At 35.7% G+C, this 17370-nt stretch overlaps 1 protein-coding gene across 10 annotated transcripts in view; it reads left to right on the top strand.

The window, feature by feature from the left end:
* The window catches only part of KIF27 (kinesin family member 27), an 81981-nt gene that overhangs the window by 31015 nt on the left and 33596 nt on the right, over positions 1-17370 (top strand). For 8 of the 10 annotated variants that reach the window (XM_043452919.1, XM_043452927.1, XM_043452918.1 and 5 more), the window contains 5 exons: positions 6333-6523; positions 7002-7105; positions 8363-8518; positions 11574-11779; positions 16293-16490. In XM_043452919.1, the coding sequence (XP_043308854.1) occupies positions 6333-6523; positions 7002-7105; positions 8363-8518; positions 11574-11779; positions 16293-16490 (855 nt within the window). The remainder of the gene's footprint in view (positions 1-6332; positions 6524-7001; positions 7106-8362; positions 8519-11573; positions 11780-16292; positions 16491-17370) is intronic. The other 2 variants (XM_043452924.1, XM_043452920.1) reach the window with 1 other exon arrangement.

Here is a 17370-nt window from a genome sequence, read left to right as displayed (position 1 = left end):
GTGGAGTTTTCAGTTTCGACTGGTTGCATTTAAAATTTAAACTTTTGCTACTATTAATTTCAGTTGAACTTTCTAGAGTTATTGCTATTTTCTTTTGGTTGAATGTATGGTAAATTTTCATAGGACATTTAAGAAGAAAGATAAGTTCTTTATAGAATTGAAATTGGATATCTTTGGATATTAATTAGTTAATTGGATATCCAATTGAAAATTGGATATTAATTCTACTTAATAATTATATATCAAATCTATAGTTTTTTTTTTACTCTTGGCTAGTAATGTGAATTTCCTGTTTCTGTGCATTCTTTTATTTTATAAAAATAACATTTTTTTCTGATTATAAAAGTTAGACATTTATTATCTCTCTCAGTGTCTGTTTCTTTCCCTTTTTTACTAGACTTTCACACACACACACTCGCACACACATTCTTTGAGGAGACAGCTGCACAGGGTATTGAGAAGGAGCTAGGCCCCTCTGTTCTTATCTCTAGTTGTTTGATTAGACCTGAAACAGCCATGATTGGAATAAAGACTTCCACAGTTATTGTTTCAAATTAACAAATTCTTTTTTTTTTAATCAATTTTATTGCCCCCTTTCACGTTCAAGGGTTCGAGTTTGGAAAACATATTCTGTGGTTACCATAGCTTAGGAGAGGGCAGATACACTATAAGACTTGTAGCTCCTCTGTGGTTACAGGTGATTTCCAAGTTTACTCGTGACCAAGTGGGATTAAAATGTAATAGGAAGAAAGAACCAGTGAATTTGCCAGAAGATTGCTATCACGTGGAAGGAAAAGATCCTGACCAGGGACAGCCCCTTATGTTGACAAAGGGAACACTTATTCCCAGTGCTATTTCCTTCACTATGGATGGACATATGTATTCAAATTAGAAAATTCTTAGTTTTGTTTTTAAAATTTAGTGGCTTCCAGCCATTAAAAGAAGCAGAAAAGGGAGAAAATGCAAAGGTAATATAACCGGCAGTTTTGAGAGTTCTGTTTCTCCTGTTGTGTGTCCAGGACTCTCGGCCCCTCTCTTGCTTAGATTGCTGCAGCAGACACAGGCTTGTACGGGAAGACCCAAAGCCCACCAAGCCTTTTTCAAGCCTTGCTTCCTGTTCCATTGTTCTAGAGTGAGAGGAGGATTTCATATTAAATACCAAAACTAGCTAAATTAAGCCAAAGAAGACATCTGAAATACCATTTCATTTTTTTCCTGGATTTCTGTTTCCTTGGCAGAAGTTGGGCTAATATTTTCCAGCTCTAATATTTTCTTTTGGAATTTAGCTCTAATATATTCTGAAGTAAAAACAATCTTGACAAGGGAAATATTTCCTCAACTTAAAATTCTCTGAAAGCAAAAGGGGGACAATGGCTTAATCGGTTTTTAAAAAATATTTATTTTTGGTTGTATTGGGTCTCCATCGTTGCACTTGGGCTTGCTCTGATTGCGGTGACAGGGCTTCTCTTGCTGCAGAGCAGAGTCTCTTGGCACATGGTCTTCAGTAGTTGCAGCATGCAGGCTCTGTGGCTGGGGTCCTGGGCTGCAGAGTGGGCTCAGTGGGGTGTGCAGGCTTACTTGCTCCTTGGCATGTGGAATCTTCCCAGACCAGGGACTGAGCCCATGTCCCCTGCATTAGCAGGTGGATTCTTATCCTCTGTATCACCAGGGAAGTCCTTGAATAAGTTTTTTAATTGATTACAAAAAGAGTTTTATTTCCTATGGTTTAGTCGCTAAGTTGTGTCCAGCTGTTGGACCCCATGGACTGTAGCCCTCCAGGCTCTCCTGTGCATGGGATTCTCCAGGCAAGAATACTGGGATGGGTTGCCATTTCCTTCTCCCGGGGATCTTTTCAACCCAGGAATCGAGCCTGGGTCTACCGTGTTGCAGGGAGATTCTTTACCAGCTAAGCTGAGCTTTGCTCAGTTGCTCTGTTGTGTCTGACTCTTGGCGACCCCATGGGATGCAGCCCGTCAGGCTTCTCTGTCCATGGGGATTCTCCAGGCAAGCATACTGGAGTGGATTACCATGCCTTCCTCCAGGGGATCTTCCCAACCCAGGGATTGAACCCAGGTCTCCCTCACTGGAGATGGATTCTTTACCATCTAAGCCATCAGGGAAGCCCACCAACTGAGCTACAAGGGATATATTGGAGGGAAACAGTGAAAGGATCTTACTTATTTTAAAAGCAAATTACTGAGACTTCCCTGGTAGTCCAGTGGCTAAGATTCTGAACTCCCAATGCAGGGGGCCTGGGTTCGATCCCTGGTCAGGAAACTAGATCCCACATGCCACATTTAAGACCCAGTGCAACCAAATAAATAAATATTTCTTTAAAAAATATATTACTTATGTGTGTATGTATACATATATATGTACTTTTTACATTTATTTTTAATTGGAGGAAAATTGCTTTACATTGTTGTGTTGGTTTCTGCCTTTCAGCAATGCAAATCAGCCATAACTATACCATATATCACCTCCCCTGATCCCACCCCTCTAGGTCATCACAGAGCACCAAGCTGGGCTCTCTGTGTTACGTAGTAATTTCTCACCAGCTATCTATTTTACACATGGCAGTGTATATTTGTCAAATGCTATACACACACACACACTTTTTGTTTCTTAATACTAAATTGCTATTTAGATGCACCTACTTTGGACACTTTTTAAATTTTTTTTATTTTTTAATTGAAGGATAATTGTATATATACTTTTATAGCTATCTTTTCTCACCTAATGTATCATGAACACTTGACAGTCATTAAATATTCTGGAATATATCATGATTTTGATGGGTAATAACATTCTAAGTGCATGTCATTCTGTACTTTTTCCTGTTGTCACACATTTGTTTTCAACCATCTCTTAATCTAAAAGGTTTAACACCAAAATGGAATTTTGGGATTTATCTACTTAAGTAGAAATCCTAAAGAAATTGCCCCTCACAACTAAATATAATAATGTAACATATCAAATTAATAGAAAAAAAAAAGAGTAAGGGGCTCATTTGTTTTAACAGATACTGGAAACTCATCTAATGAAATGTAAAATTGACCTAGATTTAAACTTAAGGAAAAAATGTAACAGAGGTTTCTGTTTTCTTAATGTGATTAATATGATATAATTAGAGCCAAATGCCAGTGTTATACACACCAAAATGGTTCTTTGGAAGGAAAAAAATACAAAGCTGGTACGAGTCATTACATAAGTTTAAAATAACACCACATATTCTGATGATGCTACGATTTTTCATTGATTATATGCCTCACTTTTTTTTTTCACACTTTATCAACTATGATGGTAGGATATGTTTTACAGTTGATAGTATTTCATAGATGATAGCTTTTCTTCTTTCGTGATGTGTCTTAGTTGATGACATTTTAGATTTGATGAAATATGGCATTATGAAAAGGAAATAAAAGCAGTAGGTAAATAATTTCACTTTCAGTACTTGACATAATCGTATAGTAAGAAAACCATCCAGAATGTTCTTAAGGGATATATTTTTAAAACCTTATGGAATCTCCAAATTCACAAAAGTGGTAATACCTGTATAATCTTTTCTTTTTCCTGAATGAATTACATTTTTATTGAGTCACAGAATTCTTGTGCATTAAATCCCTTACACTGAAGTCAGCTGCTTTTTACTTTTCACTAAGATTTTATCTTTCACACAATGGCAATTTCCTCCCCCCCAAATAATTAATTTTGCTTTTTAATCACTTTTTTGCATACATGGTTGCTCATGATGAAGCAGAACTGTGTGAGATGTGTCTACAGAGGTTCTCTTGGCAGGTTCCCTTGCCAACCAAACAGTCATTCCAGCAAAACATTGCAACTTCATAGTAGCAAAATGACAAATTGCATCTCATGAACCTTTGTGGAACTTTCAAATTCAACTACAAAATTAAATATGTGAAAGCCACAATCTATGGTAAATGAGTTGCAGCACATCTAATGAAACAAAATCAAATGCATCACTAGTGAGAAGAGATTATCTTAGTGTATGATGACTGAGAATATTACGTTCAAGTCTGGGTATAACACCTTAAGTCAAATTAGATTATTTTTGGAAAACAACCAAGTTGCTATAGGACCTTGGGGAAAATCTTGAAGTAACTCTAGATTTAGTCTGAATTATAGGGGACATAATGACTGTGTTTAGATGTTTGAAGGCTTATCATTATTGTTAGACTTTGTCTCTAGAAATAGGACCAGTGAAAAGCAGTGCTAAGGGAATATAAAGAGGGATTTATTAGTGAAAACTATCAAAATAATACTAGAGGTCTCAGGGCTTAATAGGGTCCCCGCAGTGAATTTGTTTAAGCAGAGGCTAAATGATAATTTGCAGTATTACAGAGAAGAGTTAAACCTGGGATGAGTTGAACTGTAATCTTTAAAGTTCTGTCCAGTCCTGTTGCTGTGTAATTCTCAGAAAACACAATTCGAATAAAAAAATTGTTTTCTAGTTGGATACACCTCAATTATCTGAATTATTACCCAGCTTATTGAGTATTTACATTATGACCAGTGTTACTTAGGGTATGGCTGAAAATGCAAGCATAGTCTTTGGGGAGCAGGAAGTGCAGAAGCAACTAAAGAAAGCAGGATCCAACACTTAGGTAGCAAGGGGACAGATTATAGAAGGCTTTATGAGCCAGAAGAGGTTAACCATTCTTTTGTGTGGAGTGACTGCTAAGGAATTAATTTTCTGAATTTTTTACTCATTGTGGCAAAGCCTGTTTCATGATTAAGCTGGGTCATTTTGATTTTCTTTGTAAAAAGAACATTTGAAAGCCAGTTGAAATCCTAGAGAACAAAACTTGATTCTAAACAAAAAGTTTTATTTGCTCCTGAAATAAACCCCTCCTCAGCCCCCTTCCCACACCCCCAGCAGAGAGAAACCTTGAATTCTATTGGTTATAATGCAGATGGCCATGCTTGGTACCATGTGCTTGTTAGATAAATACTTCTTGAGTTGGTTCTTCTGTAAATAAACTCCCTTGCCCTCCCCCATATCCCAGAATTGGGAGGCCACCTAGAAAACTTTACCCCCATTCATCATGGTGCTGATGTGACACATGGCCTTATTAGGTGACCAGCAGTGGAGGCACAAAAATCAGGTATTAAGGAATATCCAGTATCAGATAGGCTTTTCTGGGAGGGGATGTGTAAGAAACCTACATCAACTGAATCTTGAACACTGTATGGTATATACATTTTTACTATATGTTGTAATTTTAATAACATAATAATTTGTATTAATAAATTGAATGCCTCCTCTGAGATCTTATTGTTTACCTTTTTGGATAAATTGCCATGAGGTTTGGTTATAGAGACAGATAGGTGTCTCAGATGGTAAAGAATCTGCCTGCAATGCAGGAGGCCCGGGTTTGATCCTTGGGTCACGAAGATCCCTGGAGAAGGGACGGGCAAACCCACTCCAGTATTCTTGCCTGGAGAATTCCATGGACAGGAGAGCCTGGTGGGCTATAGTCCATGGGGTCACAAAGAGTCAGACATGACTGAATAACTAACACTTTCACTTATAGAGACATGGTTAGAAAGGAAACATTTGGTAACAAAAATGAAAATAAAGGCAATTTCTAATTCATTGTTGTTTTCCAAGGTGAATTTTTGAGAACTTAAGGCCCAAAGAAGCATGTTATAATATAGAAAGTTTGCAGGCAGTCCATGAAAATCTCCTTATCCCATGATACATATTAAGTATGTCACTAGGGCATTAATCAGCTATCCCTGACTACCACATATGACGCCTGAGTCTATGCTTTGGAATTTCCAAATCAGGAATGTCTTACCCTGGCAGAGTGAGTGGCACTGGTTCTGGATTTCTTCATGTGGCGGGATTTGGATCAGGGGGGAATGGCAGATCCTAGCAACACTGCGATTCTCCAGGTGGTCAGCACGGGGGAGGCTGGGGGCAGGGCAGCGCTGGAGCCGTTACACTGTGTGTGGGCTTCATGTGGGCTGGGGAGTGCCTGAGCTGTGTTCAGGAGCTGGGATGTTTCCACTCATGCCTCTTTTTTGGTTTCATTTTTGAGTGCTATTTTTCCCTGACTCTATAACTGAAACTAGAAGAGCTTTCTACAAGAGGAAGAACTGTATAGATTCTGAAAGAAGTGTATATCCATGAGACACAATAGTATTGTGAAATGAGTTGACTCTCTTGTAGGCAGTGGGGGGAGGGAAATGTATGTTTTCAGTGATTGGCTCTTTTAAGAGTACCTGTCTCAACCTCTTAGAAAACACATTTTGAGCAATATGATAAAAATAGACACTTTAAAAAATCACTTTTTTTTTTGTTGTTGGGTGGGGGAATCACTTGTAAGGTCCACACAAGTCCTTCTGTATACTCTCTGGATCGACTAGTTACGGGATTTCGAACACGAAGTCAAATGCTGCTGGGTCACTTAGAAGAACAGGATGAAGTCCTCCAGTGCCAATTTTCTGATAACAGTGATGATGAAGAGTCAGAAGGCCAAGAGAAATCAGAAATTAGGTATGTTAGTGTATATATTAATATTGACTGATTTAATAAGCATAATTACATGATACAATAAACATATACAGAAATAGGGAGTTTTTTATATTAAAAAAATTTTAGTAGAAGAGTTAAGTGGTTTTTGCTACATGTACTGTCAACTAATGTGTTACGAAACCAGTATTTGAACACGTCAGTCTAACAACTGTAAAATAATTGTGTTTTTAGAATGTTTATGGTGATTGGAGTTTAATTTTCAGAGAAAATTATTTTGGATTTCTTAATTCTGCTTCCACGGTGGCAAAAAACGTGATGAATTTTCCACTGGGTCCAACATGGTGGGGGGTATCTCTTTACTTGGTGAAATATTAGTAAATTCCATTTATTTTATGTAAGCCATAATTTAAAGAGTAATTTGGGGGAAAACTAATTTGAGGGCAGATTAAAAATGACTGACAGACAAGTTACCTTTGGTCCTTGTCTTTTCCTTTTTTAGACGTAGAAGTGGCTCATGGATTCAGAAGCCAGGCTCTGTTTGTTCACTTGTTGAATTGAATGATATTCAGGATCAAACGCAGAAGTCAGGATTGGAGAATGAAGGTACACAGACTCTCTCGAGTACTTTAGATCTAATATTTATAAGACAGTTCTCTTTTCCTTCAAGCAATAATTTAAGAAGCATCTAGGGATTCTCAGAGACAGAAGCTTGATCTGGAGGCTCTCCTGGCTTTTCCTTTCTGTCCTCTGCTCTGTGCTCTGATTTTCTGTTATTTTTTACTCCTTAGTAAAGCTTTTTCACCAGTTAATTCTAGCTAGAGTTATGGGCTAAATCTCTCAGAATGGGGATTTTATATTCAAACTTGAGTTTGACTTCGCACTCTTGCCTTCTTTAAAATCCATCTTAAGTAATTTATTGGGTGTTTCTTCACTGCTTCACTGGCACCCATGCCTACCATTAGTGATGTATATGGCATTAGAGCCAACTTAGTCTAGCAGTTGCTTGTAATGTTCACAACTGATGAGAATTTTATGCATTAAAAAATGACATAAAAGATGTTTATGTTGCAAAAACTGTATGAGGAGATTTTAGCTCATTTCTCTTGGTAAGAGTGGTGAAAACAGAGTACAGAGAATATAAATAACATGATAAATAAGTCCTACACTGTGAAAATAGCATCTCTTTAAGAGCCTATGCATATAATATTAAAACATGAAACGAGAATAGATTTTAAAGTGTATGGTAGTGTAGATAAGTGCTATAGTCCCCATCCTTGAACCGTTTGTTACTGGTCTACAACCAGGTAAGAAACTTAGGCCCGAATGCAAATCAGTGCACCAACTCCTTCACTGAGGAAGTCTCACTATGAAAAAAGTCTCAGGTGAACTAAAACAGTGAGGTAATTTATATTTATATTCTGGTACAAGACAGAATATAACAAACAGTATGGGGCCATGTTCTGATTAGTCTGGGATAGAATGCATTCCCTGATTACAGTAAAACTACAAGTTAGTAGGAAAAAAATGAAAACCTCTACCCATCTGGAGATTTAATAGCTTTTTAAAGTAGCTCAGATTAAAGAAAAAGTCAAATTGCAGAATATCTAAGAGCAATGAGAAACTGTGTCAGAACCTGCAGGATATGACTAGAGCATATATATGTTTTAAGGAAAGGAGAACTCACTGTAAGCTGGAAAACTAAAATCACAATTGCCATGTTTTTTCCTTCTCTGTCTGTCCCTTCCTCTGGTACTTGTAGACTGCTTCTGCGTCTGCTTTTTTTATTTTTAAACTCTACTTCTATTAAATGTTTCTGAGCAGACAGTTTTATTTCTCAGCTTTGTTTCTTTTATTTTGAAGATTTAAAGATCGAATGTCTCCAGGAGAGTCAAGAGTTGAATTTGCAAAAATTAAGAAATTCAGAACTCATACTTACTGAAGCTAAACAAAAAATGAGAGAACTTACTATTAACATCAAGATGAAGGAAGATCTGATTAAAGAATTAATTAAAACAGGTAATAGCATCTTGTGAACCAGCTTATATGAGAAAGAAAAGCTTCTAAAGGGGCTTCTGATGTTGTAACATTTACTTTAATTTCTGATGCTCAGGACTATCCACGTCAGTCTGGAATTTGGTATAGCAGGGTGGGCTCTAAAGCCAATACGTGGAGGTTAATTATCAAAATAACTTTATTGTGTTCTATTTCATCTATGAATCTTCTTAACCAGTGTAAACTCTGTCTTGTCCTGAATCTCTGTGGCCCTTAATGTTTTTTTTGTCACTTTTTAAAGAAACATTATACTTGGCATCTGGAAATAAGATGTCTGAGATGTTTTCCTAACTCATTTTAGTAAATACCTATTTTAAATTATTGGTCTTTATTTTCTTGAATAATTTGTTTTTAACATTAATTTCAAGCTTTGTATTTTAACTGTAGATAACTTTTGTTTTTATGAAGATGTAAGGACTTGTCCTTGAGAGCCGTCCTCTTGAGTGAGCCAGGCTTTCAGCTCCTCACCTTAGCCTCAGATTCTACCAGGTTGGATGTATATACCATCCCCTTTCCTCACCATCCAGCTCCATTAGGCTTGCTCTAAAATGCACAACTTGTTTTTTTTGCTTCCCCCAAATAATATACTCAAAGTATAAATCTTGACTACTCTGAAATTCAGTAAAGAATTGAAGGGATAGACCACTAACATTTCTTTTCCCCAGTTCCAATGCAGAATGACTCTCTGGTCTCTTGGGGGAACTGAAGGAAATACTATTAATACCTTTCTCTTCTTCAAGCCCCGGACTATAATCACACTCAGACTACACAAATTGTGGGTACCAGATCCTCTGCCAGTAAGGAGAAACTTGCCTTCCCTCTCCCTCCTCTTTCTTGCAAGCTTGCTTTCTAGCTGTCAGTCTTCCTTTCTCAACTTCCTTTCCCCTACAGTCGGACACGACGGAGTGCACATGTGCGCACGCGAGCACACACGCACACACAGACGCACACGCACACACACACACACACACACACAGATGCTGTCCAAAGCATTTTCGTTTCTTGTTCCTGGCAGTGCATCCTTCCAGCTCCAGTTATTCCACGTGTTTGATTTTGACTCTGCTCCTTCCTCGTAGGCAGGATTGATGCCAATAAGCCTCTCTTAGGAAAAAAAAAAAACAAAAACACCTCTCTTAGGTGAATCTAGGAAACAGTTTAGGGGTTTAAATAGCTTCTGCATTCCCATGATTTCAGGGTAGTGTGCATAGAACTTGAGGGTATTTACTGCTCTAAAATAAATGATTTTCTTTCAGATAGGTTATCCTACCATAGGATATCTAGCAAGCACACTTATGTAGCCTGGTATACCCATCCTGGTTGCCTTAAAATAGAGGATATCTGTACTTAAACTGAGAAGGTTCTCTCCTTGCTCGTTAGAATGGAGGACAATTTGGAGCTTCCTGAAGACCCTTAGACATGGTGTTTAGCAGAAGGGTCAACGTGTACTTACTTTTCAAAGCCCTTTCACTGAAGACTTCCCCAAACAGTTGCTACTTCAGCCAAAATGAATAACAATGACAATTATACTGTATTTCATCAGTTTTAATATACACTTTTTCACATTTTAATATCTCTGAGATCAGAATGCATCTTAAAAACCAGTGGCATTTTAGCATTTTATCATGGTGTAATTGGTACTGTAGTTTTTCTTAGTGGTTCAGAAAATATTGGTGTGTTAAACAATTTTGGGGATCTTAGAGTCACTAAAACATTGTCATATTTTAAAGTTAGTCAGAATCAGAATTGTAGGGCCAGAAGACAATTACATGTACTTATTTATAATTAATTAATTGAGATTTTAATTAAAAGATTTTTATTAAAATTTTTTACTTTAAAAAATAAATTTTTAAAAAATTAAAAGATTTTATTAAAAAGTTAAAGAATTTTAAAATTCAGAGATTTTAAATTATTAAAATTTAATAAACTTTTATTAAAATTAAGAGACTTTCAGTATACCAGTATAACAACTGGACCCTATGATTATTCCTCCTATGAGCTCTAGACTCTTACTTCCCACTGTCATGGGTTTGCTAGTCCAGGGCTAGCTGACTATTCAGAATAAATCAGAACCAAGTTTTCAGGGTCAGTAGCTGGGCTTAGAATGAAAAGAGATACAGAAACAATATTTATATTCTGTTTTTCTCTATGTTCTAAATATTCATAAGAAAAGCATTTCAAAAAAATTTACCTTTAACAAGTTCAAATGAGATGAAAAAGGAGAGGGAGCCAGCTCTAGATTAAAGGATTCCTAAGAAACAAAACAATAAGATGTATTGTGACCTTGTTTGGATTGTGATTAAAATAGACTAATTGAAAAAAAAATAGGCTAATTGTAAGACATTTTGAGACCATTGGGGAAGTCTGAATAGGGACTGGTAGGTATTAATATTGCTAGGTATGATAGTGACTTTTTTGTTATTTCCATATTCTGTATAAATGCTTATTGAAGTATTAATATATATAGGTGATGTTATGACATCTGGAATTGTTTTAAAGTTTTTAAGTAAATTAAGAAAAAAGGCATAGATGAAAAAGCAGTGGTAAAATCTGGGTAACTCTTGAATCTGGGTGATGGAGGTTCATTATAAGGATTATTTCCCTACTTTTGGTATGTTGAAGAATTTTCATAATAGTGAAAAAAAAGAATTCAGAGATAGATTATGAGTAGTAGGAAGACAAATTATATTAAGCCAGGGGCCAAAGAGTCACCCCAAATACCTTTCTAACTGGAGCTTGATGCCAGCAAAGGTAAACTGCAAATTCAGAACAAAAGATGAACCAGAGAGAAGATTTAATGGCACCAGATGGGGACAGTGATTAAGGATCTAATTATTAAGAGGCCAGATGACAAGTTGTGTTTGACTGGGTTGTGAAGGGACAGCTGGGTTTTTAATGCTTTGCCTTAAATAGTTACATGGCCAGCGTTGTAAGAGTAGGGAAATTTTATGTTTTTGGTGTTTTACTTAGTTTTTAAACATAATTTATAATTTTTATTACTATTATTATTATTATTATGAAGGCAATGATGCCAAGTCCGTAAGCAAGCAGTATTCTCTGAAAGTAACAAAACTTGAACATGAAGCAGAACAAGCAAAAGTGGAATTAACTGAAACACAAAAGCAGCTACAGGAACTGGAAAACAAAGATCTTTCTGATGTTGCTTTGAAGGTAAAATTACAGAAGGAATTCCGTAGAAAGATGGATGCCGCTAAGCTAAGAGTCCAGGTAATTTAAAAAATGCAATTGAGAAAACTTATTTAAGGCTTCCTGCTTTTGAGGATTCTTATACCTAGTTAGCAAAGAAGTAGGATTCAGTTTTTACCAGAAGAACTGGAAGGCAAGTTTTCTTTTCCAGTATGGTGGGTTTGCATAGTTTTAGTCTGTATAGTGTATTTCTTCATTCAAGAAATGTATTTTAACCTTTTTATCAAAACCACATGATTATAAATGAAGATAACCACAGAAATAGTGTTATTTTCTGAGGGATAAAAGATTAACTAATGATAAATAATCATATATAAAACATCTGGTATGTATATAGCACTTTCTTGACATTCAACAATGATAACTTTCAGATAGTTTTCTGAAATTATAACTGATTGGTTTAAGAAAGGTTAATAACTGAGTACTACTACATCTTATTCTTAACTTCCTAATGCTGGACTTTGCTATAACCTCAAATATAGCTCTAGTTAAAAACTTCTATTCTATGAGAAATACTCCATTATAGAAAGTTACTGTGTATGAGGTTATTCCCACATGCTTTTGGTATGGTCAGAGTGTTTTGTTAGTCTGCTTATAGTGAATTTGCTAAAATGCCTTTTCTGTTTCTTTTGATTCATAATCTTTTGCTTTCATATTGTTTCCACTTTAGGTAGAATGAAATTGTAGTTAACCTCGTCAGTGCATTAGTTGTCTGTTTTTTTAACTGTGGCACAGTTATTTTCTTTAAACAAGATAAGTGTTCTATTCTAGATGAGGATGCAAAAGTGAATAGAGCAAGAGTCCCTCCTTCTGGAGTTTTTAATGCTAACCTCAAATATATGGATGTTGCCATTAAAGGTTCTTTTTACTTAAAGTAGGCTCTCAAGTGAACACCAAGTTAAAATAACATGACTTGACACTCGGCACTTTCCTTCTGACTACATATTTTCCCTTAGCAATTCACTTCAGAGAGTCTTGGGGTCAATTCTTTTTTATTTCTCAACCATTTAAATTAAGGCTATGATAGATAACAAAGCACTCATTTTAACAAAACATTAGTAGAACAAAACAGTTAAGAATTTTCCTTTGTGATTATTGTGAAATTAATAATTTTGTAGGTTTATACCCTACTTTTAGTACTGATAGTAATTCTTTTTTTTTCTTTTTTTTTTGTTTTTTCATTTATTTTTATTAGTTGGAGGCTAATTACTTTACAGTATTGTAGTGGTTTTTGTCATACATTGACATGAATCAGCCATGGATTTACATGCATTCCCCATCCCGATCCCCCCTCCCTGATAGGAATTCTTATACTCAAAATCAGCAAGAACCAGTCTCGTGGTAATCAGCCTATTCAGATTCTCTATTTCTTCATGATTCAGTCCTGGAAGATTGTAGGTATCTAGGAATTTATCCATTTCTTCTAGGTTATCCAATTTTTTGGTTTATAATTATTGATCATAGTCCATTACGATCCTTTGTATTTCTGTGGTTCAGTCAGTTCAGTTGCTCAGTCGTATCCGACTCTGCAACCCCATGGACTGCAGCACGCCACGCCTCCCTGTCCAGCACCAACTCCCTGCGTTTACTCAAACGCATGTCCATTGAGCCGGTGATGCCATCCAACCATCTCATCTATCGTCCCCTTCTCCTCCCACCTCAGTCTTTCCCAGCATCAGTCTTTTCCAATGAGTCAGTCCTTCGCATCAGGTAGCCACAGTATTGGACTTTCAGCTTCAGCATCAGGCCTTCCGATGAATATTCAGGACCGATTGCCTTTAGGATGAACTGGTTGGATCTCCTTGCTGTCCAAGGGACTCTGAAGACTCTTCTCCACACCACAGTTCAAAAGCATTTCTGTGGTATCAGAATATAAATTCAGAAACAAATTCTCTTTCATTTCTGAATCTATTTTATTTCTTTTTTTCTTGCTGAGCCTGGCTAACTTGTCAATTGTATTTATCTTTTCAAAGAAACAGCTCTTAGTATTGATCTTTTCTGTTGTTTTCTTTTAGTCTCTATTTCATTTATTTTTGCTCTGATCTTTATTATTTTCTTTCTTCTACTAATTCTGGGCTTTGGTTGCTTTTCTTTTCCTAGTTTCTTTAGGTGTAATGTTAGAAGATTGTTTATTTGAGATTTTCTTGTTTCTTGATGTAAGCCTGTATCACTGTGCACTTTCCTTTTAAAACTGCTTTTGCTGTGTCCCATAGATTTTGGACAGTTGTGTTTCCATTTTCATTTGTCTCAAGGTATTTTTGATTCTTTTCTTTGTTGACCCATTGGTTGCTTAGTAGCACATTGTTTAGTCTTCACGTGTTTGTGTTTTTCCCCAGTTTTCTTGATATAGCCAAAATTATTATTTTTCCAAGGAGGTTATAGCCAAAATTATTACTTTTCTATGGAGGTTATTATATTTGCCATAGAAACCTATAGCTTAAGCCTTATTTGTGGATTTAGCAAAGATTATTTTTATGATTGAGATTAAAAGATTACATGAAGGATTATTTATAGTATTTGTGAATTATCATGCCTTTTTTGTTTTCCATGTTTTTTGCTGTGTAATTTTTTCTGCTGAGAGTACTGATAAGGAAAGGAAAGAACTTACTTAAGTTCAAAAGAAACTCTAATAGGCCAAGGACTGAAATAAGTTTCCCATTTAGTTTTAGAAATTTCTGTGCCTTTGCCATATGCATGCACAGCTGAGGATGCTCAAGATGACAAGGATGGTGCTAGGGAGAAGAAGAAGGGTGATGGTTAAGTGTCTACAAAGTACTCTATACACATGAGATGTTTTATATGTAGTATTTAAAAATTATTTAATCCTTTGAAGTGTGTATTTTTACACACTTACAAACAAGAAAACCGGTTTATGAAGATAAAATAACTTACTCATAGTCATATAATTGTGATGATAAAAGTGGTTTTCGGTACACTAACATTTCATACCATTTAAAAATATTGAAATACTGGTTGTTTTATTGTTATAATGAAGTTATTTTAGTTTTTAAAACTTAAATTTGTTTTAATTAAAAAATCTGAAATCTGTGTTCTTTGCCTTTAGATATATATAGTGTTGTATGCTGTATTAATATTTTAATCTAACAGAGTGCACATTCCACATTTGAGCATCTGTGGAATAAGCACAAAAGACAATGATAACCTATCTCACTCTTAAATAAGATTATCAGTACCTATACTGATGTTTTCAATATCATGTGGAAAAGACACTATGGTACTAATATTAACATTTTTGCTCCAATGTTGCAATTACTGTCAAAAATAAGTGACAAAACCAGGGTCCAAATTCAGGCTTGGGAAACTGCAGAGTCCTGTGGCATCCAAGCTAGTAGTGCTCAAAGTAGTCCACTGCAGATTGTTCGTTATTGGTCTGCAGTAGGATAAAGGTAACTAGGAGCACAGCTTCCCTCATCAAAAAAAGTCTTGCATGGAAACACCATCAGCTGAATCTAATAATGTCCTTCATGGTGCAGGCTGACAGCAGTCTGTGAGTGGTACTGGTCCACAGACCACCCTTTGAATAGCCCTGCTCCTAAGCTACAATGCGTCTGTGAATACTTAATTTAATTAAAACAAAATGTGTGTTTTTTCCCAGCAGTTTATTGCCAAGATAAAAGAAATAATTATTGTAGTCTGCATGACTTACAAATAACCTCACCTTAACTTTATTTCATGTGAGATGTGCTTAGTGCAATGCTAAAGTACATAATACAAATCTATGTTTGTTTGATCAAGATTAAATTGAAACACTGGTATTTTATATTAGTACAGTAAACTTCACAGATGTTCACAGATTTTTAGTGTTCTCTATGGATAACTTTTGCTAGAGAGGAAAAGCTTTATTTATGATAGTTAAAATAGTAACTATAATGGTTACTGTTTGGGAAAATGGTATCATTTCTGATCATTTTAACTCAGGGATTAATGATTTAGGCTATAGCTGGATTTTAAATACAAATACAATAGAATACTATGCAGTCACATAGAAAGAACAAATCTATGTGAAAAGATCTCTAAGATAAATTATATAGAAAAAAAAGGAGGTGGAGAATAGTCTACCTAGAATATATATACGTAAAGTTATATGTGTATAAATTATTTCTCAGAGAATACTTAAGAAATTGGTAATTTTGTTTCAGGAAGCAGGACAGGTAGATTAGGCATCTGAGATAAGAGTCTTTTTAAATATAAGTTCAGTTTTGTATTGTTTTAATTTTTATTGTGTACGTAAAGTATTTTTAAATTAAAACACTAAAAAAAAAAAAACAGTGATGTTGGTTTTGTTCTGTTTGGCTGCCAGCACCAGGAAGGCTCATCATTCTTTACATCTTGTGAAAATTATGATAGTTCTGATTGTAAAAGTAGAAGTATAGAAAACAGTTGTGAAACTGTCAAAAATAAATTAAAATCTAGGAAGAAATGGCAACATGCATAATTAAATGGAAAGTTTTAAGTTTACTGGAAGGATATGACAGATGCATTTTTTCATTTTTAAATATTCCATGTGATCCAGGTCTTACAGAAGAAGCATCAGAATAGTAAGAAATTGGCATCACTGTCAATCCAAAATGAGAAACGTGCTAATGAACTAGAGCAGAATGTAGATCACATGAAATATCAAAAGGTACAGCTGCAAAAAAGACTTCGGGAAGAAAACGAAAAAAGGAAGCAACTGGATGCAGAAATTAAGCGGGATCAACAAAAAATCAAAGTAATATTGTCATACTTTCCTGCTAAGCATAATATGAAATGTTCAACGGCTCAGAGCTAATGAAACCAAGGTCTTGATTCAGTTGGCATGTGAGGTATCTAACCTTGGCCTGTCCTTGGCTGCTGTTCCCATTCACCTTATAACTTTGTTGATCTACATAGTAAAAGCTATTTATTGAATTCTGAGTACTGTCTTGAAGGCTTTGACTTCACAAAAGAAAGTACAATGATAATTTCTCTAACTAGTACCTTAACTTCAGTTGAGGCTGTCAAAAACATAAATTTATGAAGCTGACTTTCTAAAAAATATCTAATATTTGACTAGGATTCCCCATTTTCAAAGTGCTTTGACATGCCTTGTCCATGTGTCAGCATAGGAAAAAGTACAAGCTAAAAATGATGGTACCATTTCATTCCTAGTGTGCAGAAAAGTGATCAGACCTGTGTGCCTAGCAGTTCTGGGGAGGAACTAGTGGAATCAGCCCAGGCTCTGGAGCTTGGCTGGTGTGTATTCAGATCCCAACACTCTCATTCTTGGCTGGACCATTTATTGGGAAAATCACTTACCTTCTCTGTGTCTGTTAATTCTTAAGTATCCTTATCATGCTTGCCTCAGTAGGACTCTTCTGAAGAAAAGGAGGCTGATAATAATCATGTCAACACCAATAACGAACACTTATCTAGCACTGTGTTCCAGGCTCTGTTCTATGGAAATGTTAAGCCGCACCCAAGGTTTGGGACATAATTGGAGGTTTCCTAGATTTTAAATTTAGGAAAATAACATATTCTCAGACCTTAGAAAAAAGAATGACAGAATTTAGACATGGAAGGGAACTTAAAGAGCATTTAAGCCGAGTTACTGATTCTTTATTTTTTACTAA

Source organism: Cervus canadensis, chromosome 30, assembly GCF_019320065.1.
Source record: "Cervus canadensis isolate Bull #8, Minnesota chromosome 30, ASM1932006v1, whole genome shotgun sequence".
NCBI lineage: Eukaryota > Metazoa > Chordata > Mammalia > Artiodactyla > Cervidae > Cervus > Cervus canadensis.
Note: the sequence above shows the minus strand (reverse complement) of the source record. Positions and strands in the feature narration are given on the sequence as shown.